The 20,546-nt window shown below is 41.1% G+C and overlaps 1 protein-coding gene across 2 annotated transcripts in view; it reads left to right on the forward strand.

Annotated features, from left to right (window-relative positions):
- Positions 1-20,546, forward strand: part of ANTXR1 (ANTXR cell adhesion molecule 1) — a 258,255-nt gene that overhangs the window by 62,896 nt on the left and 174,813 nt on the right. For both annotated transcript variants that reach the window (XM_061432860.1, XM_061432861.1), the window contains 2 exons: positions 663-743; positions 16,604-16,664. In XM_061432860.1, coding sequence (XP_061288844.1) covers positions 663-743; positions 16,604-16,664 — 142 coding nt within the window. The remainder of the gene's footprint in view (positions 1-662; positions 744-16,603; positions 16,665-20,546) is intronic.

Raw genomic sequence — 20,546 nt, forward strand, 5'->3', positions numbered from 1 at the left:
ATGATTGTGTGTTCCTTTTGCAATCAGTAAAAATCCTGGCATTGACTCTAACTGTGGCAGTCTCAGCACTAGACAGAAATTTGGGAGGAAAAAAGCTCACAGATCAGTTTCTCCTTTCTTCAGTCCTCTGCTCCATCAAGCAGGAGCAGCCAAACTAGTCTTTAAGGGTTTTTCCCTCAATGAACAGCTTGGGTCTAAGATAAGGGTCCCCATTCATTGACCTCACCCAACACCGAAGCTTGAATTTATTTTTAAAGTTGCTCTGAAAGGAAACCTGAGTCTGTTTGATTCAAATACCGTTGCCAATAGAAATGTGGTTGAATGGGAGAGAAATGAGCCAATGGCCTGCCCCCAAATCCATAAATACATCAACCCAGGCCAAATGTTCATCTCGCTGCGCAATCTTACCCCTGCTCCCAAGGAGACAAGCATTAAAACAAACGTAAAAGCTGGAGCCGACTCTCCGGACCCGCTCCAGAAGGGCGGCTGGTAAGCTCATTATGACTGAGGGCCTTGCAGTGAGGCCCCTGCGCCCAGGCAAGGCCTTCAGTTCCTGCGGGTTCTACATGAGATGGAGCCCCCTGGACCCAGTGGCTTTTCCCGGTTCTCCGTGTCCGAACCTTACACGTCTCCGTGTGTGTTTGTGTTTGCTGTGTTCTCAGCTGGCCCGGATTGCGGACAGTAAGGATCACGTGTTTCCGGTAAATGACGGCTTTCAGGCCCTGCAAGGCATCATCCACTCAGTGAGTAGAGCAGCTTCCTCTGGGACTGAATACTCCGGCCCTTCCGGCCCCCTGATCTGCTGCCCAGTGGCCCCACTGCCTCTCACTGAGGCTGGTGGTCTTGTTCTTGAGACACACGCCTCTGTATGTCTTCCTATCTGCTGTGTTCCACTTCTCCCTCCTGCCTTTCACACGTGTTTCTATTCTTCTGTGCCAATTCTTCACCCTACAGTGGAAAACTAAAAATGGAAGGGAGTCCTGCTCTGGCAGTGAGCCAGACTTCAGGCAGGTCTCTACTGGAAGCACTGTGGCCCATTGCTGTGCTCTTGAGTGACCTCAGCTTTCCCAGTCATGACTAACTGCAGCCCCCTTCAGACCGTTGCAGGCTCAACCCCTATCACTTGCTCATCAGAGGTACTTTCCACCAGTGGTGTTCTACTTTGGCTGCCCGTTGATGATTATCTGAACAGGAGTTTTAAGTTCTTCCCTGGTGATTTTAAAAGGCTTCTTTTTTTAATATTAAACTTTTATTTATTTAATGAATGGAACTTACCTGGAGTCACAACATAGGTTCTTGTTTCTCTGTTTTTTCATGGCTCGTTTGTTTGTTTAATATATATTGTTGATTTACAATATTGTGTTAGTTTCAGGTATATATACAGCAAAGTGATTCAGTTACACACACACATATTCTTTTTCAGATTCTCAGATTCTTTTCTCTTATATGTTATTACAAGATATTAAGTACTGTCCCCTATGCTGTACAGTAGGTCCTTGTTGGTTATCTGTTGTATACATAGTAGTATATATATGTTAATCCCAAGCTCCTAATTTATACCTCCTGCTACTTTCCCTTTTAGTAACCATAAATTTGTTTTCTATGTCTGTGGGCCTGTTTTTCTTTTGTAAATAAGTTCATTTGTATCATTTCTTTATATTTCACATTTAAGTAGTATCATATGTGTGTCTTTCGTCTGACTGACTTCACTTAGCATGATAATCTCTAGGCCCACCCATGTTGCTGCAAATAGAATTGTTTCTTTCTTTTTTATAACTGAGTAATAGTTCACCTTACTGTAAAATATGAGGGTTTCCATGTTCCCCAGGGTTTGCACAGTCACCAGCCCTGTTTTCCATCACAACCTGGTTTTGTTTTGTTTTATTTTTAATCATCCCTTTCCTATCAATGAACATGACCTGGCTTCCTGGATTTCTTTTCTACCCTCCATCCCCTAGCTAGACCCTTGGTCCAGTGGAATCCTGGAGAATGCTGATCTCTGAAACTTCAGCCAAAAGGCCTGTGTGTGTGCTGTACCCGTAATAAAGTCCAGAGTTGCTAAAGCCTCCACCTTTAGGTCTGGGAACCAGGCAGACATCCAGCGGTATCTGCAGTTGGAGTTCACCAGGCTTTAGACTTGGGGTCCAAAGTACAGATTCAGAGCTCAGAGGATCACTGTCCTTTTAAGATGTCAGTGTGGCTTTAATCCAGGGATTACTCCTCAGGAGTTCAGGATCTGTCCAGCTCCTGCAGATTGACCTAGGAAGCCCCCAACCTGTTGTGCCTGATGCTCCCTCTCCCTCCCTCCAAGGTTTGCTAAGAACCCCAGCAGAGTGGGAAGGAGAGTGAGATGTATGAACTTTGGAGCTGGTCAGTCCAGAGTTTAAAGGCTGGCCCAACAACTATCATGTGTAGATCCTTGGATGAGGTATTTTCTTTCGTTCCATATTTGTATAGGGGATTAATGATAAGACATACATTGTAGTCTTGTTTGAGGATTACAAGAGATAACACCAGTTAAAATGCCTAATATTTTTTTCAAGCACATAATCAGTATTCAAGACATATGAATTATTTCCTCTTCCACATCCCTTTACCACCACACGGGAAACTTTAGTGTTAGCTTCCTCCTGATCCTCTGAATTTCTTGAATATGCATAATGATCACGTGGAGAATCTGGTCTGCACTACCCATTCCCAGGGTCTGTCCCCAAGAGCTTCTATCAGAATCAGTATGAGATGGAGCCTATGAACCTGCATCTTTTAAATCTGCACTTTTTAGTCAGTGCCCCAGATGTTGTACATTCAGAACATCGATACGTATGACCTTACATTTCCAGAACTGTGAAAAAATAATTCCACCCCAAGTTGAGAGCTCCTATCCTAAATGTGTACATATGACAGACATCTTCTTTAAGATGTGATTGCAAGAAACAGAAACCCACTTAAAGTACCTTAATCAGAAAGTGGAAATAATTGAAAGGATAGAAGATTATCAGTTCCAATTATGGATCCCCAGGCGAGGGACCCCTGGGGTCCTATAAATAACTTCTGAGGTCAGTGTGGCACACTTGACAGTATAAACAATAAGAAATGTAATAAGCATGTAAAACAACACCCAAATACTGATTTCTCCAGATGATTAAAAACGGGATTCAGGCCTGATCATGAATCCTGTGGCAGCTCAGAGGTGAACTGTTCTGGACTGGAGACTTCATGAGAAGTTGAGCAGACCTGAATTCCTAAAAGACCAAGGATGGGTGATGGATAGCTCCAGAGAAGAGATAATATGACCTCAGCCCAAAGCATGGAAAGGAGCAAACATATTTTGAGGACAATAATCTGTCTGGGAGAGTTTGGGTAAAGGAGTCAGGAATAATGAGAAATAAACTAAGACATTGGGTTGGAAGCAGATTGATGAGAGCCTGGAAGGAATTTTAACTCCAACTTAGTGTAATCACTGAAGTATTTGAACATCTAACAAGTGATATTTAAGAAGAGAATCTGATAGCAGTGTCTCTGTATATAAAAAGGATACTGAGGGGCCCCAGAGGCAGAAGCCCAGTCATGAGGCTACTGTAGAAGTCCTTTCTTCAGATGGCTGGGTTCTAAACAGGGACAACTCTTACTTGTTCAAAGATTCTTATGAGTGTTATGCCACATCATTCAGGAGTTGGTTCCTCCCCAAATAATCTGAGTATTTTTGTCTGTATAAATTGTGTTTTCTTTGACTGTTTCAGCCTTAGCAACTCATTCAAGCTCAGTATGAGCTCAGATGTTTGTAAAGCTCTCCCTACCCCTCCAGTAGAAATCACTCCAAAGATGTTTAAGAAACTTTAGTAAAACTGTCTTCCAAAAAGGGAAAAAATAATTTGAGACTCCAACCTTTTAGCTGAATGATAGCATTCTTGTGAGTTTTTATCTGGGAGTTATGCTGGTGGTTTCCATCCTTCCAATACTTGAAACCCATGTTTATTGCAGTTGTTAATTCATTTGCTTGGACAGAAAAATGAGGACAAACACAGCACAGCTCATCTTTCTCAAGTCAGACAAAAACAATTATGGCCTGAAATTTGGCTAACTAATTTTAAAAAGTGGGTTCATTTCTCTTTTTGGATACTGAAAAGGAAACTCTTGTATCCCCTCTCCCCATCTGAAGAATCTTTTCCAGCTTTTTCCCATGGATGTTGTTTTGTGGCTAGTTTTTTTCTCATAATAAAGTAGGACTGGGCTTAATTATCCAGAATAGGAGTGCAGAGCAGCTTTCAAAAGCTCAGATAGTTCATGAAGTTCTAGATCCACCGTGACCTTCTTTTTTTATTGAGGCAGAGTTGATTTGCAATATTAGTTTCAGGTGTACAGCATAATGATTCAATGTTTTTATAGATTATACTCCATTTAAGGTTATTATAAAATACCGGCTATATTCCTGTGTGGTACAATATATCCTTATAGCTTATTTATTTTATACAGAGGTTTGTACCTCTTAATAGTGACTTTGTTTTTAAATCCCCAGTCAAGATGCATGGGCTAATATTTATTCATTCCTCTAATATTCATTGAAAACTTTTTACGGTAGACTCTGGCCATTTGGTTATACGTAAGCAGATAGAGCAGAGAAGGCAATGGCACCCCACTCCAGTACTCTTGCCTGGAAAATCCCACGGACGGAGGAGCCTGGTGGGCTGCAGTCCATGGGGTCGCGAAGAGTCAGACACGACTGAGCGACTTCACTTTCACTTTTCACTTTCACGCATTGGAGAAGGAAATGGCAACCCCCTCCATTGTTCTTGCCTGGAGAATCCCAGGGACGGGGGAGCCTGGTGGGCTGCAGTTTATGGGGTCACACAGAGTTGGACACGACTGAAGCAACTTAGCAGCAGCAGCAGCAAGCAGATAGAGACCCTATCCTGGTGGAGCTTATAATCTAGTGGGAAGAACACATAAAAAAACAACTCAATAAATAAACATGTATAATTTAAATTGTGATACATCATATATAGAAAGTAACATACAACTGAGATTAAGAGTAAAGTGGTTGGCAAAGACCTCAGGCTCCTTTGAAGAGATCGCCTCAAAGTGAAATGGAGTTGTTCATTGGAAAAGTGTGGATACAACATTCTTGGCAGAGCAGAACCCTAAGAAGGTGTATAACAGAATTGAAGAAGAGTGGGGCTTAGATGGTAAGTGACAGATGATGAAGGAAGAAGCAAGAAGTGGCTAAATCACATGGAGCCTTGAAAACTATGGTATTTTACTATAAGGACAATAGGCAACCGTGGCCAATACAAAGTCCGACAAAGGAACGATCATGTTTATAATCAAGATGCTCAGGGAATCTAGAGATCGTGGTTTTTATCCCCTTTGGATGATGAATAAACCAACACTCAGGACCTGTGAAATGAGACCTATGAAAAAGAAGAAAAATTACTATGATTATTGAGCATCTTCCTTCTACCAGCTCCTCTGTTAACTACTTCCACAACCACTCTGTCAAGAGGGACTTACTATCCCCATTTTACAGGTGAGGAAACTGAGGTGTAGGCAGTTAGATAAACTGCCCAAGTCTGCCCACTCATAATGGTGGAGGAGGGAAGTTGAACCCACATCTGGGTCCAGAGAGTCTGCTTTTTCCACAATACTGGGCTGTGAAAGTCTGAGGAAATGGAAAATCACTGGATTATAGGGAACTGATTATCTAAGGTACGGATGCAGCAAGTCCTTGGATTCTCTGTTTCCTCAATATGATTCCTGTGTTTTGGTCTTTTTACTATCCTTCAGTCCTCTCTACTTTAAGGAAGAAGTACTCAGATTTTGTGTAACGTGTTAGTTCAAAGTGCTTTCACTTGTTTTCCATTTTAATCTCCCATCAGTGCAACACAGGGAATAGGCAGAGAGAAAAGCTTGTAATTTATTTTGGTACCAAACATTGTTCCTTTTTCTCATTTAATATTACCCCATTTATTTTTTTTTAATATTACCCCATTTAAAAACTATAACAGCCCTGTGAAGGAAATATTCCCATTTAACAGATGAAGAAACTGAGGCTCAGATACCCTGCACAGGGGCACACAGCTCTAATGGGGAGATCAAGGTTGGAACCCAAGTACATGACTCTAGAGCTCAGGCTTTCTCCCACATTAATTTCCTTAGAAAGGTTAAAAATAAGAAGTCATCATTTAGTGAATTCTTACCTGTTAGGCACAGTGAAAATCATTTTACATAGTCTTCTCATCGAATGCTCACCCCTACTGTTTAATGTAGATATTATTACTCCTTCCATAGAAGCAGATACCCTAAGCACAGAGAGATTAGCTAACTGGTCCAAGATTGCACAGCAGTGGGCAGTGATCCAGAATAGACTCAGTTCTGTCTCTAAGGTCCATAACAAGATGACCACAGCATTTGATGATTGATGTGGGTAGGCCGGGAAGCAGCTCCATTTCGGAGAAGAGGACCCTGAGGACCAAGAATGTGAAATGACTCAACACAGTTTACAGAGCTATAGCAAAGACAAGACCAGAGTCCAGGCAGGTGCTCTGGTGTGAGTGCACCACTGGTGGGCAGGAGAACCTTTGCCATTTACTATTAGGTGGAGAGCATCTCTGAAAATCTCAGTTTCTAGTCAGTGGATGAAATTCCATCATTTTGAGAGGCTGGCAGCTTGCCACAGCTGAAAGAAACATCTTCACTTTCACATTTGCTCAGGACTCTACCTCGGAGGACAGAATTCCTTGTTTTTGCAGGGTTCAGTTGATAAAATTATAAAACAAAATTTGGAAGGTTAGTAGATTGGAGCCCTTTAAGCCAGTAAAACTGTAAAGGAAGAAACTATTTCTTTGCCTTTTCTTATTGTGGCTTTCTCCGGGAGTTTCCATTGACCACAACTGGTGAATGCAGCGCCAGCCCTCAAGTGAAAATATGAAGCAAAGGTCCAGCGAGGCTCCTGGGTCTTTGTTTGCCTTTTCAAAAGTGCTGCAGGCAGTGAAATGGGAACCTGCATGAAAGCTGGGTTCGGATAACACTGAAGTGGGTCTGCAGCTTTGAATCCTAACGCTTGACCTGGTTACCATGGTGCCAGCTCCTCCTCCCCACTGTCCCCACTTCTCGTGCAATCAACGGTGGTGTCTAGAACCAAGCACACTTGGTCTCTGAGAAGAACCCAGTCACTGGCACCAAACTATATCCATCCAGGAGCATTTCTCTAGAATAAATATTTAAGCCTGCATTGGGCTTCCTCCTAATTCGAGGGGTGAGTCAGTGCCTAGAGCTTTCTGCATGTTTGATCAACTATAAACAAGTATTGAGCAAACATGACTATATTTGAAAGGATTTCTTGCGAGTTTTGGCACTAACATCCTTGTTATCAAGGAAGCTGTAAGAACTATTGAAACTGAGGACTGTATCTATTCCATGGTGTATATATATTTATTTTGTTTATGGTAACCATATCATGTGCTAATTTCTCCCTTCCCCTTATGGGAATGCGAAAGCCCCTCGTCCAGCCCTACCGGAGCTTTGACAAAAGGCAAAGCCCATCTTCCTGGCTTCCCACCCATCTACTCTTCCAAGACCCCACAAGGGACTGCTGCTGCTGCTGCTAAGTCGCTTCAGTCGTGTCCGACTCTGTGCGGCCCCATAGGTGGCAGCCCACCAGGCTCCCCGTCCCTGGGATTCTCTAGGCAAGAACACTGGAGTGGGTTGCCATTTCCTTCTCCAATGCATGAAAATGAAAAGTGAAAGTGAAGTCGCTCAGTCATGTCTGACTCTTTGAGACCCCATGGACTGCAGCCCACCAGGCTCCTCCGTCCATGGGATTTTCCAGGCAAGAGTACTGGAGTGGGGTGCCATTGCCTTCTCCTCCACAAGGGACTGCTAAGGGTTTTTCTCCAATCAAAATCTAAATCCCTCGGGTTTCCCTGGGGTTCTAGTGCTTCAGATATCACCTTCCAATGCAGGGGGCATTGGTTCGATCCTTGGTCAGGTAGCTAAGATCCCACATGTTTTGTGGCCAAAAAAACCAAAACATAAAAAACAGAAGCAATATTGAAACAAATTCAATAAAGACTTTTAAAATGTTCCACAAAAAAAAAAAAAAAACAGTATCTGCATCACATGCCTGTAGTCCTGGAAAGTACCTGATTTAACTGAACCAGCTCTCCTTCCAGGGCTAGCAGAGGGGAGATTCATGTCAGCAGCAGCCCTTCTCTTAAATCAGCCTTGTTTGTGAAGGAAGAAACTGCCCTCTCTACCTTTGCCCCATCTAAATCCTGTCTGGAGTTCTGTCTCAACTTCAAGGCTCTGCTCCCATCCTCTCTTTTCCACAGAGCCTGCCCTGATCTCTCCTGCACCTTGAACTCTCCCTGCCTTGAACTCCACTGGCGCTAATTGTTGGCATCACTTGCTTGGCCCTTGTGTTTCCTCCTGGTCAGTTGCTGAATTGTGTAGTCACAGAGCCCGCCCCCTTTGTCGTATTCCCCCTGTGGCATCGAGTGCGGGGTTGAGCATAAGAATTCATTGCAAAGCGGCGCCAAGGACTGCAGAGCTTTCATGACCTACGTGGCACCACACGTGAGCAGTTTTGTGGCTCTGTTTCTTGTAAAATCCTCTTAGTCTTTCCCTACCCTCTTTTCCAGGACTGTATCTATAAAAGATGGCATTTTGTGCTGCATTCACATTAGCAGGCCTGGAAGCATAAATAGAATTAATTATAGATTTTGTGGTGAGTGGAAAAGCTTTTTAAAAAATCATTTGCCTCAGGAGTCACTAATTAGACTTTATAGACATTCAGGTCAGGCATTTCAGCTAAACTATTATTTCTATTTAACTCAGTAAAGAATCCAAATGTAATAAAAAATTCCCATTACTTAAATAGGCTGAAGAGATTGCAGGGAGGTATGTTCAGTTAATCCTCAGGTCAACCCCACACCCTCCAGCTCCTTCTCCTATATCTAGGAATCTGTTAAGACTTACTGTAAAAGCAATAGCAGAATTTAGACAAAATCCATTGAAACACTGCAGGGTCCAGCTCCGCATGAGGGCCACTGACTTTGCCAGTATTCATGAAATCAACAAGCTCGTCTTACTAAATAAGCCTCCTCTTGGAGTTCACAGTTATCTGAGCTTTCCTTCTGAAAACAAGACAGGAAAGTGGTTTTCTAGAAAAACGATGAATTTCCTCAGTTTCAAAACCTTGTTTGTCCTGTGCTCCTTCACACCAGACTCTCCTTGAGTGTGAAACTAAGAGAAGAGTAGCATATATTTAGATAAGCTGGATGCCCCTCTCCAGACAAAAACTCTTGAATGTTTTGAGGATAATAAACTTTATGGTCTAAAATTCAGTAATCTCTTAAACATGTCTTTCTTGCACGTTGGAATATTTACTTGGTATTATGCATGACTATACATAGGAGCCTGGAGGGCTAGGGTCTACAGGGTCACAAAGAGTCAGACACAACTTAGCAACTAAACACAACAATGACTATACATAAAATCATGTATGAATCCTAGAAAGATCTCTGTGTGTTAGTAAATTTTTAAGTTCAGATTCCATAGAACTGATAGGAATCTAGGATAATGTCCATAGTTAACAATAAATATGTCTGTTGCTGTTAAGTCACTTCAGTCGTGTCTGACTCTGTGCAGTCCCATAGACATCAGCCCACCAGATTCCCCCGCCCCTGAGATTCTCCACGCAAGAACAGTGGAGTGGGTTGCCATTTCCTTCTCCAATGCATGAAAGTGAAAAGTGAAAGTGAATTTGCTCTCTTATCGACCTCATAAACCGCAGCCTACCAGGCTCCTCCATCCATGGGATTTTCCAGGCAACAGTACTAGAGTGATATGTCTATTGAGTTTTAAATGTGGAATGGAATTTACTTAGGAAAGGTGACTATCTTTTTTTTCTTTCCAAAATTTTATTATAGATCAAATAGTTTCAAAATTCGTGGGGGCAAGATTGACAGTCCTGAAGACAAGGATGAGCCAGATACGTGTCCCAAGCTCCCTGACATTTTCTAAAAGCAATATCCTCCAGGTTTATCCAACATGAATACTGCCATCAGCTATAGTATTGTACCTGGGAGTCTGAACCCCACCTCTCAAACATATACATTTTTGCCAAGTAAAGGGACCAAGGCCTTTTACAAAGCAGGCCTGTCTAGACCTTAAACATGGGGATATAATACACCTACAACATTACTGTTTTAAAATATAAGTCATTTAAAAGGATGAAGGTGAGAAGTAGTCCTGCTGAAAGGGCAGTCTCCAAAGATGGTGGTGCTTAATAAGAAGAGGGAGATGTTACAAGATGTTGAAACTAGCTTTGTATTCAAAAGACTATAAAAGATTTAAAGTTCAATTTAAAAAACCAGAAAAGATTAATGTAATAAAAGATTATATTTATGGGGAAAAAGAAAGACTGCTATATAATATGCTAAAATGCCAGTTAATGAAGCCATACAGAAAGTGCCATTTGTGCAACAAATATTTATTTAGTGCCTACTATGTGCTGGATAAAAACAATTCTCCTTGCCTTTGTAGAGGTTATAGTCTAAGAGGGAAGATAGACAATGACCAACCAATCATAAATATATCATTATAAACCACAATAAGTCCTCTGGAAGATGGTAATTTATACTAAAATGTGAATGAATACAGAAATATTTCACTGGTAAAATCACCAAGACTTAGGTCACAAAATCCATACTGAATTTGGAGGGTGACAAGGAGAGTGAATGTAAGGGACATTGCTAAGTTTTGGCTTAGAGAACTGCTGCTGCTAAGTCACTTCAGTCGTGTCTGACTCTGTGCGACCCCATAGACGGCAGCCCACCAGGCTCCCCTGTCCCTGGGATTCTCCAGGCAAGAATACTGGAGTGAATTGGGTGATAGATAGTTAACCACCTATGGGCCAGCCTACTTCAAGCTCTAGGCATCTTAGAAGCAGAATATGCCTTTCATGATAAATAAGACACTAAGAAACATGCTATCTAGATATGTAGAAGCAAAAGGCCCTAATACTACAAATGGATAAAGGAAATTGGTCTTAAATGAACACACACAAAACCCTTCCAACAGGAAATGGCCAAGTAAATAAAGAATGATAGTTTATTAGGGAAGGAGGCAGAGCAATGAGGGGGAAAAAATTAGGTAAGCTTATGGTAAGGGAGGGATTCATAACAACTCTATGCAAATATTCACAATCTTTAAGGATTCTTGAGAAATCTCTGCATAAACCCTGAACTTTATGAGAAAAGTCTTCAAAGTAAATAAGTAAAGTCCTGGACTAATCCACCATGGATTTCACTTTAAATATATTGAATAGCTTTTATTACTTGGCAGAGTTATTTTACATCGGTTGCCTCTTTTACTCCCCTAATAATCTAATGAGGTGTTCAAGAGTATCACTACCAGTACAACACGTGCATTTCTAGAGCTCTTTACAGATTCCAACATGCTTACCCATATATCTTCTTTTTGAAATCTGCCCAAAAGGTAGCAGGATAACATTATTAGCCATCTTTCAGGCATTTTCAGCAAATAGGATTTAGCAAGAGGCCAATGGTGAGTGATGAGATAGACGCAGTTATGAGTGATTGTCTTTGCCCAAGAGTAGTAGCAGTCATAGCAGTAGGTAACAGAAGTAAGAGTAACAGCTACCATTGTTTGAGAACTGAGTATGTGTTAGACATCCTGCTAAGAGCTTTACTACTAAGGCTGCTCTGAGCCTGTTTCTTGGTACCTTATTTTCATGAAAGGCACTCGTTGGCTGATGGCCCAAGGTCATTAAATAACTATCTATTGACTAATCACATCTGTCTAGTTCTGTCTACAGAACAAAAACCTTGTCAGTATTCCTTAATCTCACTCTCTTCCTCACTCTCTAAGCCAACTTTTACCACCTAAGTTCTATTGATTTTACAAATGAAACTTCTCTGCGTTCTTGTCTGTTACTCATTTTACCATCAGACAGCTCTTTGAGGTCAGTGTTTTTCTTATTCTCATTTTACAGAAAAAGAAACTGAGATGCAGAAGTTTAATAACTTATCCAAATCCTCCTGGCCAGTAAGTGGTGGGGCTTGGATCTGAACAGAAATCTATTTAAAGTCCAGATCTATTTTTTTCTGTCTCCAGAGCCCAGGTTCCTAAGAATAAATTATCATTAGTTGAGGATTTCCAGGCCCTGTGCTACGGACTCTACCTATAGTATCTCATTTAATCTTCCCAACTCAACAACCTCATGCAGTAGGTACTGTTCTTATCCTACCATTACAGATGAGGAAACAGACTCAGAGAGGTTATGGAACTTCCCCAAGGTCACAGTGCTTATGAGTTGACCCAAGCAATTTGATTCCAGATTCTAAATTATTAGTATGTTAAACTGTTTCACAAAATTGGGGTTCAGACAAGTTTAAGGATTTGCCAGGGACCATAAGTCAGACAAGTAGAGGACCAAGATCAAGGCCAAAAGCCAGTTCTTCACACTGGTTAGGCTTGAGACATGTGGTAGTCTTAGCCCAGTCTCCGGTGGAGGTCAATTATTCTGTCACCTCTGACATCACCCCGACCCTGTGTGAGTTCTTTCCGCTCTGTCTAGTCATTTCCCATCTTCTGGTTCCCAGTGCTCTGTCTGTACCTCCTCCATGGCTACCAGTGCCCAGATCGGGGACGGATCCTCTGCCTCCCCACACCCATCCAGTCTCCAGTCCCTTAGGCTGCTCTGCTGTCTGCTGAAGTTCAGACAGACTGATTACTGTACAGTCTGGGCTGCTAATAACCAAAGGACCCCAAATCCACCCCATGCCATTCTGACTTCCTACCTTTTGAAACCAGATATTTCAAACTAATAGAAGCCACAGTCCCAGACAAATCCTGCCCATCCCCCTCACTGATAAATTTTACTCTATTGGCTGCACCATATCCCTTCCAGATGTTTTATGTTAAGATTGGGAAAGCTGTGTTTTTACTGGATTGAATCACTGCACTTGGCTGACATTTTTTGGCCCTAATACACTCCTTAGATTTATCAGCTAATTGCAGACACTTTGAGAGAATCATACGGCATGTGTTTATTATGACAAAACCTGCAAGTGTGTCTTTGTGGTTAAAGATTCACGGGTGTTTCCTTTACTGACCCCTGGTTAAGTATTAGAGTTGGTTCAAAAATGTTGCTTCCAAGTCAGGAACGTAACATGGGTGAAAATTTCATTTTTGTGTTTTGATGGAGTTTGAGGAATGGGACAGGATAGATCCAATAGCTCAATTTTCATTCTTGGACTGTTGAAATCTTTAGTTGAAGATAATAAAATGACTTATAAATGGAGATGGAGGAATTTTATTTAAAACGTAAGAAACAGCTTTATGTTGTTCTAATATCACTTAAATAAATTTCTCCAATGGGTCAATTGTGTTTCTTCCAATGTGGCCTGTTTGGAGATTTATGCCTGAAAACATGATGAAGAGGGTGGTTGCCTCTCTGAGTAACGGCCACCAGTAGCTAGGATGGCCCTTCAGGCAAGAAGAGCCCAGTGGCAGCAAACTAGGGGGGAGAGAGGAGAGGACAGTCATCACAGTTCAGGTAGCTTGGGTGCTATCTGGGGAGGATCTGGATGAGGATCCTGGCAAGCCCCAATCCTAGGATGCTGCTTCATCTAAAGGACTGTATTGACCATTGGAAAGAGGAGGAAGGAAAAGCCTGAAGGGAAACACGGATGCCCAGGATATATCCTTCGGTGGCGGGGGTGGGGGAGGGGGGGTGGGGGGTGGAGGGGGTGGGGCTGTCCCTCATTCCAAGTAACAATGTCAGTGAAGGGCTCAGGGGTGATACTGGGTCCCTAGAGCCAGGTATGTGAGGACCACTGACCAACAGAGATGGAGGTGGAGAGCTGGGTGCATGTTATCTCATTCCTGCGAAACAGGGGGAACTGAGACTGCATCTGTGCTTGAGGTACGTGGTGACTGGGTAAGCTAAAGCGAGAGGAAAGAAGTCAAGCGCTGACAAAAAGGAACAAATTGCTTTGACTCTGGAATCACATAGAAGCTGAAAACAGATACTAAAATGCCTTTAAATTGTGAAAGAGGCAGAAAGAATGTTCAGGAAAAATAGCTGGAAGTCTAAATCTTAGAATTGTCAAGAAAAAGAAATACAGTCAGCCCTCTGTAACCTGGGTTTCACATTTGCAGATTCAACCAGCTGGGGATCAAAAATATTTGTAAAAAAAAAAAAAATCCAGAAAGTTCCAAAAAGTAAAACTTGAGTTTGCAGCATGCTGGGGACTATTTACATAGCATTTCCATTGTATTATGAATTATAAGCAATCTAGAGATGATTTAAAGCAGCAGTCCCCAACCTTTTTGGCACCAGGGACTGATTTTGTGGGAGAAAATTTTTCCATGGACCAGGGGTGGGGGCAGGGGAATGGTTCAGTGGTAATGCGAGTGATGGGGAGTGGCAGATGAAGCTTCACTGGCTTGCCTGCCACTCACCTCTTGCTGTGCGGCCCAATTCCTAACAGGCCATGGATGTGTACCATTTCCATAGTCTGGAGGTTGGGGACCCCTGACTTAAAGTATACGGAAGAATGTGTACAGATACTCCACCATTTTATATAAGGGACTTGTGCATCCTCTGATTTCGGTGTCCATGGATCCTGGACCAGTCCTCCTGCAGGTACTGAGGGAGGACCATGCTGCTTCTTATGACTCTCAGGTATAGAGAATTACCTCAAATACCTGGTTGCGAGGGAGCCTCTTTCAGTGAATACGTCTGAATGTTTTGTCGTCTGTATATCAGAGAACAATTTTCTGAAGCATGTTGTTCATTTCCTTTCACAATGCTTCTCTATGAGGATGCCCAGATTTCTCTCTGGAATGGGTAAATATTATCTCTTCTGAGAAACTGGTTTGTTTTCATTCTTCAGACTGAGAATCTCATAAATATTGTCTGTCCTCATTTGCTACTAGAAAGCTTAGAATTAAATTCAGGAGCCACTCCTAACAAGGAAATAAGCTCTTCCCAGTGTATTTTGTCTATGCTATTCTCACTCCTTACTTCATCTTCCCCTGATTTTCCCTTTAATCCATTTCCTCCCCTTTTATAATTTATTATATATTTTGTTTTACTGTATCCTTGTGGCATATGTATCACTTAAGCTGGAACAAAGAAGCATATTTGCTAAAAACATCCATGCAAGTTAATGTGTGTTTCCCAATGCTAAAAATCCTTTTTTTCTTTTACAGACTTTACATTTTATTTCACTATTAATTCTTTTAACAAATGCCCCCTTCATAAATAGAGCAAAATGGTCTTCTTCAGCCCTCTGACCCATTTCAATTTCCAAATTAAGTAAGGCCCACCCAAATAAAGATCATGCGGTATATCACTCAGTGTCCTATACTTGTTTAAAATGCTTGGCCAAAATTTTAGAATCCTTATGCAGTAAGCAGTGGGATTCATAAATGCTAGAGAAAAGCTTAAAAGTCAGATACCCCGATTTCGCCAGAAGCCTTTAATTCCCTGTGCAGTCTTGGAGTTCTCCAGACTCTCCACTGAACCCTGAAAGACTCACTTGGGGGAAAAACTATTTTATTTCCATTTACGTAAGGTCCTCTTAAAGTGTGAGGCACAATAAGCAGGCTTCAAAGACATCCTTTGCCTGCAACATGTTTCCACTTCTTTAACTAGAAGGCGACTGAGTAATCTGAGCGTGCATCTCTTCTAGAGAGTTGGCCATTTCCATCCTATCTCTCTGGTCTTATCTATTAATCACTTGTTTTTCTACTTTTTAAGCTTCTTTTGTTCCAGCTAAAGAGGTCTATGCATTTCTAGTTTCTCACCTTTGCAAATGCCACTCCCTGCTGGGACCTTAACCTTCCCCTAACTTATTCCTGCCCACTTGACTACATCCCACCCTCAGCAGCCACTTCTTCCAGGAAGCCCTTCTCAATTACAGCCCTCAGTGATCTCCCCCATGAACTCTGTAGCTTGTACTGTCTGCCCTTTTACCCTGGCATCTATCACATAGAATGGTCCATGGTTATTTATCTTTTCAAGTGTAGCTCCCATTTCATCTACTGGATGTAAACGTCTCTATAACTAGGACTGGCCTTTCATAGATTCAATGCATATCTGCCAGAACAAATGAATAAATAATTCTTATGGCTTTTGTGGGGCTTCCAGGGTGTTGCTAGTGGTAAAGAACCCACCTGCAGTGCAGGAGACCTAAGGGATGCAGCTTCAATCCCTGGGTCAGGAAGATCCCCTGGAGTGGGGCAAGGCAGCCCAATCCAGTATTCTTGCCTGGAGAATCCCATGGACAGAGGAGCCTGGCAGGCTGCAGTCCATAGGGTCGCAGAGTCGGACGGGACTGAAGCGACTTAGCACACAGGCACATAGCTTTTGTGACACCCAGAACATCTAGCACAGTACTGCTCATTAAATGCTTGACATTAATAATATCAGTGAAAATGTAACACTCTACTTATCCACCCACTACAGCATAGTATCCTTGAGCCTTCTGATCCTGGTAGCTAAAATCAAACCCACTTTTCTAACAAAATAGCTATGCTTTGACTTTGACTTTTTGATTTCCTCTCCTCCTAGATATTGAAGAAATCCTGCATCGAAATTCTAGCAGCTGAACCATCCACCATATGTGCAGGAGGTAAATTGAAACTAACTGTTAATTACTGTCACATGAATGATGAGATATCGAATTCAGGTCACGGTTACTTCATCAGTAGCAAAGAAGGGAGTTGGGGCACAAAAGGGGAGGGGGAAAAAAGGAGTAGAAATTGCTAAATTTGCTTCTGGGGCAAAAAGGTAATAAATAAACAACATGTCAGTTGTTTGAAAGTTTGAAAAAGCCTATCCAAATTCTCTCCTTTCATGGAAACTAATTATAGGAATATTACAGAAATACTGGATTCCCACACACCGCTACCAATACCCCTTTAACCCTTCATCTTCATGGCAGCCCTACATCACATCACAGTGATCATAGGCCACCTCTGAAATGTTGACATATTTAATTGTTTAACTGGTGCTGAACCTCTTTCCATAACTAATATTTTCATTTTAGTTAATCGCCCCATCTGCCAGCCCTTACAGAATGTCAATAGGCAGCTCCAGTTGTCCCCATAAAGAACCATTATAATTTTATCATTAATGCAGTAAACCTCTGCTTAACAAAGAATCACCCTTCTCTGGGTCACAGTATTTTTTCTGACTGATCAAAATTGGGGTCTTGTTGTTGTTTTGTATTATAATGGACTGCCTAAAGCTTCAACCGTGCTGGCTCTCCTCGTACAATTCCTGGTAGTTTCCCCATCATTCTCCTTTTATTTATTTTAAAAGTACCGTTGGGCACCTACTGAATGCCAGGCACTGTGGTAGGTGCTCAAGATTCGAAAAGGATAAACTCTCTCCATTATTTCCTGGTGCTCTAGGACCTGGAGTCTTCCACTGTTGAGACCTCACTGTTGACATAATCTTTCTAGTCTCCTAAAATACCAAGTGCCAATTATTAATTTATCATAGAAAATATATCATGCAACCCTGTAAGCAGTGAGGAAGAACTTTCCAGCTTTTTCAAAAACTGTACAGTTTTATTCTTTATGGCATATTCTATTGATATAAGTGAGGTAATTCCTTGAGGATTTCATTCTAGTTTCTTGGCTATATTTTAGAATAGCTGAAACACTTTCAAGGAGTTAGATGTACTGAATAGTATGAACCAACAACAAAACACTAAGGATATATGTAAACATACAAAGTTGTTAGTGGTATTTGGGTACTGACTATTCAGAAATGTGTGTAAATTTCCTGAAGAAAAGCAATCAACAAAGAGTATCTGTTGACCTTTAAATACACTGCTACCTGGCAACACAGATGGCAGCAACATATGTAGCTGGCACAAAGACAGGTCCAGGAAAACCTTCTTAAGAAAAAGAATTGAAATATCTTACTTTTGCAAATTTACAAAAGCATATGACTACATGAAACCCAGTGCCAGGAGCCTAACCAGCGTTCATTAGCTCCAAGGTAAATCTGCCTCCACAATTTTTATCATTCCTTTATTTTAAAACAATTAGAAAACAGGGGAGTTCCTTAATTGTGCAATTATCTCATTCATGAAAAAACAACCCAGACTTGCAGTTTAGCAATCCTACTGTATGTTTTGCAACCGTGTATTGAATCAGAACATTTGAAGACAATGAATACTGAATTCTGTTAATTCAGCAGCATAATCCCTTCCTGTAAGGTTATTAGGGACAGAGAAGAAATCTTTCTCTCCACTTCCCACTGCCTCAGAGTACATGGTACTTAATAGGTGGTCAATAAATGTTGACCGAATGCCTTGATTCATATATTCCTTCAATAAACAATGCACCAATTTTTGCTCATTTGACCCTGATTAACAACTACTTTCACCTAATCTCAAGAAGTTATCAGACCTTTGAACTGCCAATTTAAAATGAAGCAAAATTAGAAATAGCCGAAGACAGAACAAGACCCCTCAAACCCACAAAATCTCAACCGGTTGGACAATGGAAAAATATCTTATTAAATAATTCTTGAATCAAAGATTAATAAACCAAAATCTACTTTACTTGCCATCAAGGTGTTCAAGACAATAAAAAGCCCACATATATAAATATAATGAATATGTCACAGAAATATCAAGATCCACAAGATCTAATCCTAGCAAATTCAGTTTTTAGTCTGTTTCTTATTAAACAAAAAAGAAAAATAATTGAGTAAAAGATATTTTTAAAGCTAAGGAAAATACAAGAAAAAAGATTAAAATGCATTAATTAATTTAAACAAATTAAAACAAGTTAACTGATAAATTATGCCAGGAGCTGTGTCTTTGACCAATAAAATAGGCAAATCTCTGGTAAATCCAGTCCAAAGAATCTTCCTTTGGATACTTTTTATATCTCTGACTGAAATGCAATAGTGCATATTTTATAAACAAACAATAGTTTCCCATATCAGAGTAAACTATCCAATTCTATTTATTTTATTTCTTTTTTAATTAAAGTATAGTTAATTTACAATGTTGTGTTAATTTTTACTGTACAGAAAAATGATTCAGTTATATATGTGCTTGTGTGTATATATATACATTCTTTTTTATACTTTTTCCCAGTATGGTTTATCACAGGATAATATTTCCCTGTGCTATACTGTAGGGCCTTGTTATTTATCCATTCTGTATATACGAGTTTGCATCTGCTAACCCCCAACTCCCCCTCTGCCCCCCCATTTCCTTTATCTCTTAGAAAAAAATTAACACAAGACACAACAATAGACCTAGTCATATGTTTTGAAAAGGCAAGCTCCCACCTCTCTTGACTTAGAATCATTAGGGTTAAAGCATGTTGATTAGAGAATAACTTTATTAAGAAGAAAATGAAACTTTCATAAGATATCCCTACTCCAAAAGTTCTTCCAAGGATTCTCTTAAAGGTCTATCTCTGATCATTCTTGGAGTAAGCCTGGCTTTCATGAAATATTGGGGGCCACTTCCCCGTGGTTATGAACTCCTGTCAAGTAGACCCAGGCATACCCCGTCTGAAATTTTCATTAGGCTACTGCGAGGATCCGGAGATTTATGTGAAAGTGCTTTAAAAATCATGAACTGTTATAACAAAACAAGGTGATATTATTATCATAAGTATCATTTTAATAAGGATTGAAGGTCAGTGTGAGAATGTTGATAACGTCATACCTAGATGAGAAAAATATGCCTGTATGTTTTTCTGAGCTTCCCTGATGGCTCGGTGGTAAAGAATCCACCTGCCAATGCAGGAGACGTGGATTTGATCCACTGGTCAGGAAGATCCCTGGAGAAGGAAATGGCAACCCACTCCAGTATTCTTGCCTGGGAAATCCCATGGACAGAGGACCCTGGCGGCTACAGTTCATAGGGTGGCAAAAGAGTCAGACATGACTTAGTAACTAAACAACAAGTGTTTCTCTACTGAAAGAAAATTGGAGAAATATATAGAGTTCAGAGTATCTGCAAAATGATTCACTAACTCAATATGTACTGAAGGGGAAAGTAAACAAGGAAATATTGAGACTGAACCCTGTGAAGAAGATAGAATTTGCTTTCATCCAAAACCTTTCCTCTCAGCCCCCTCCCCTGCCTCTCTGAATTACTTCCCTTCCTTGGCCGCCAGAGCACCCCCTCCTGTGAAGCCCCACCCAGGCCTGTCCGCTCAAGACACTCTATGCTGATGACTGCATTCCCCCAAGACAGTGATCTCTGCTGGCTTTCACCTACAACTCAGCAACAGGCATAATTCTGACAGCACACCGAGCTCTGAGTGAGGCAGTGAGACAACGCACTGGACGACAAAACTGAGATCCAACACAGACCTTTCCATGTTGGCCTGCAAATAACATGGTGAAATTTAATAGGACAGATATAAAATGTTGAACTTGCAAACAGTTTCATATACAAGCAAGTTTAGAGAAACTTGACTTAGTAACATTTCGTGCAAAGAAAAAGAAAAAAGCAAGAAGACGCATAGCT

This window comes from Bos javanicus, chromosome 11 (assembly GCF_032452875.1).
Source record: "Bos javanicus breed banteng chromosome 11, ARS-OSU_banteng_1.0, whole genome shotgun sequence".
In the NCBI taxonomy this organism is placed as follows: Eukaryota; Metazoa; Chordata; class Mammalia; order Artiodactyla; family Bovidae; genus Bos; species Bos javanicus.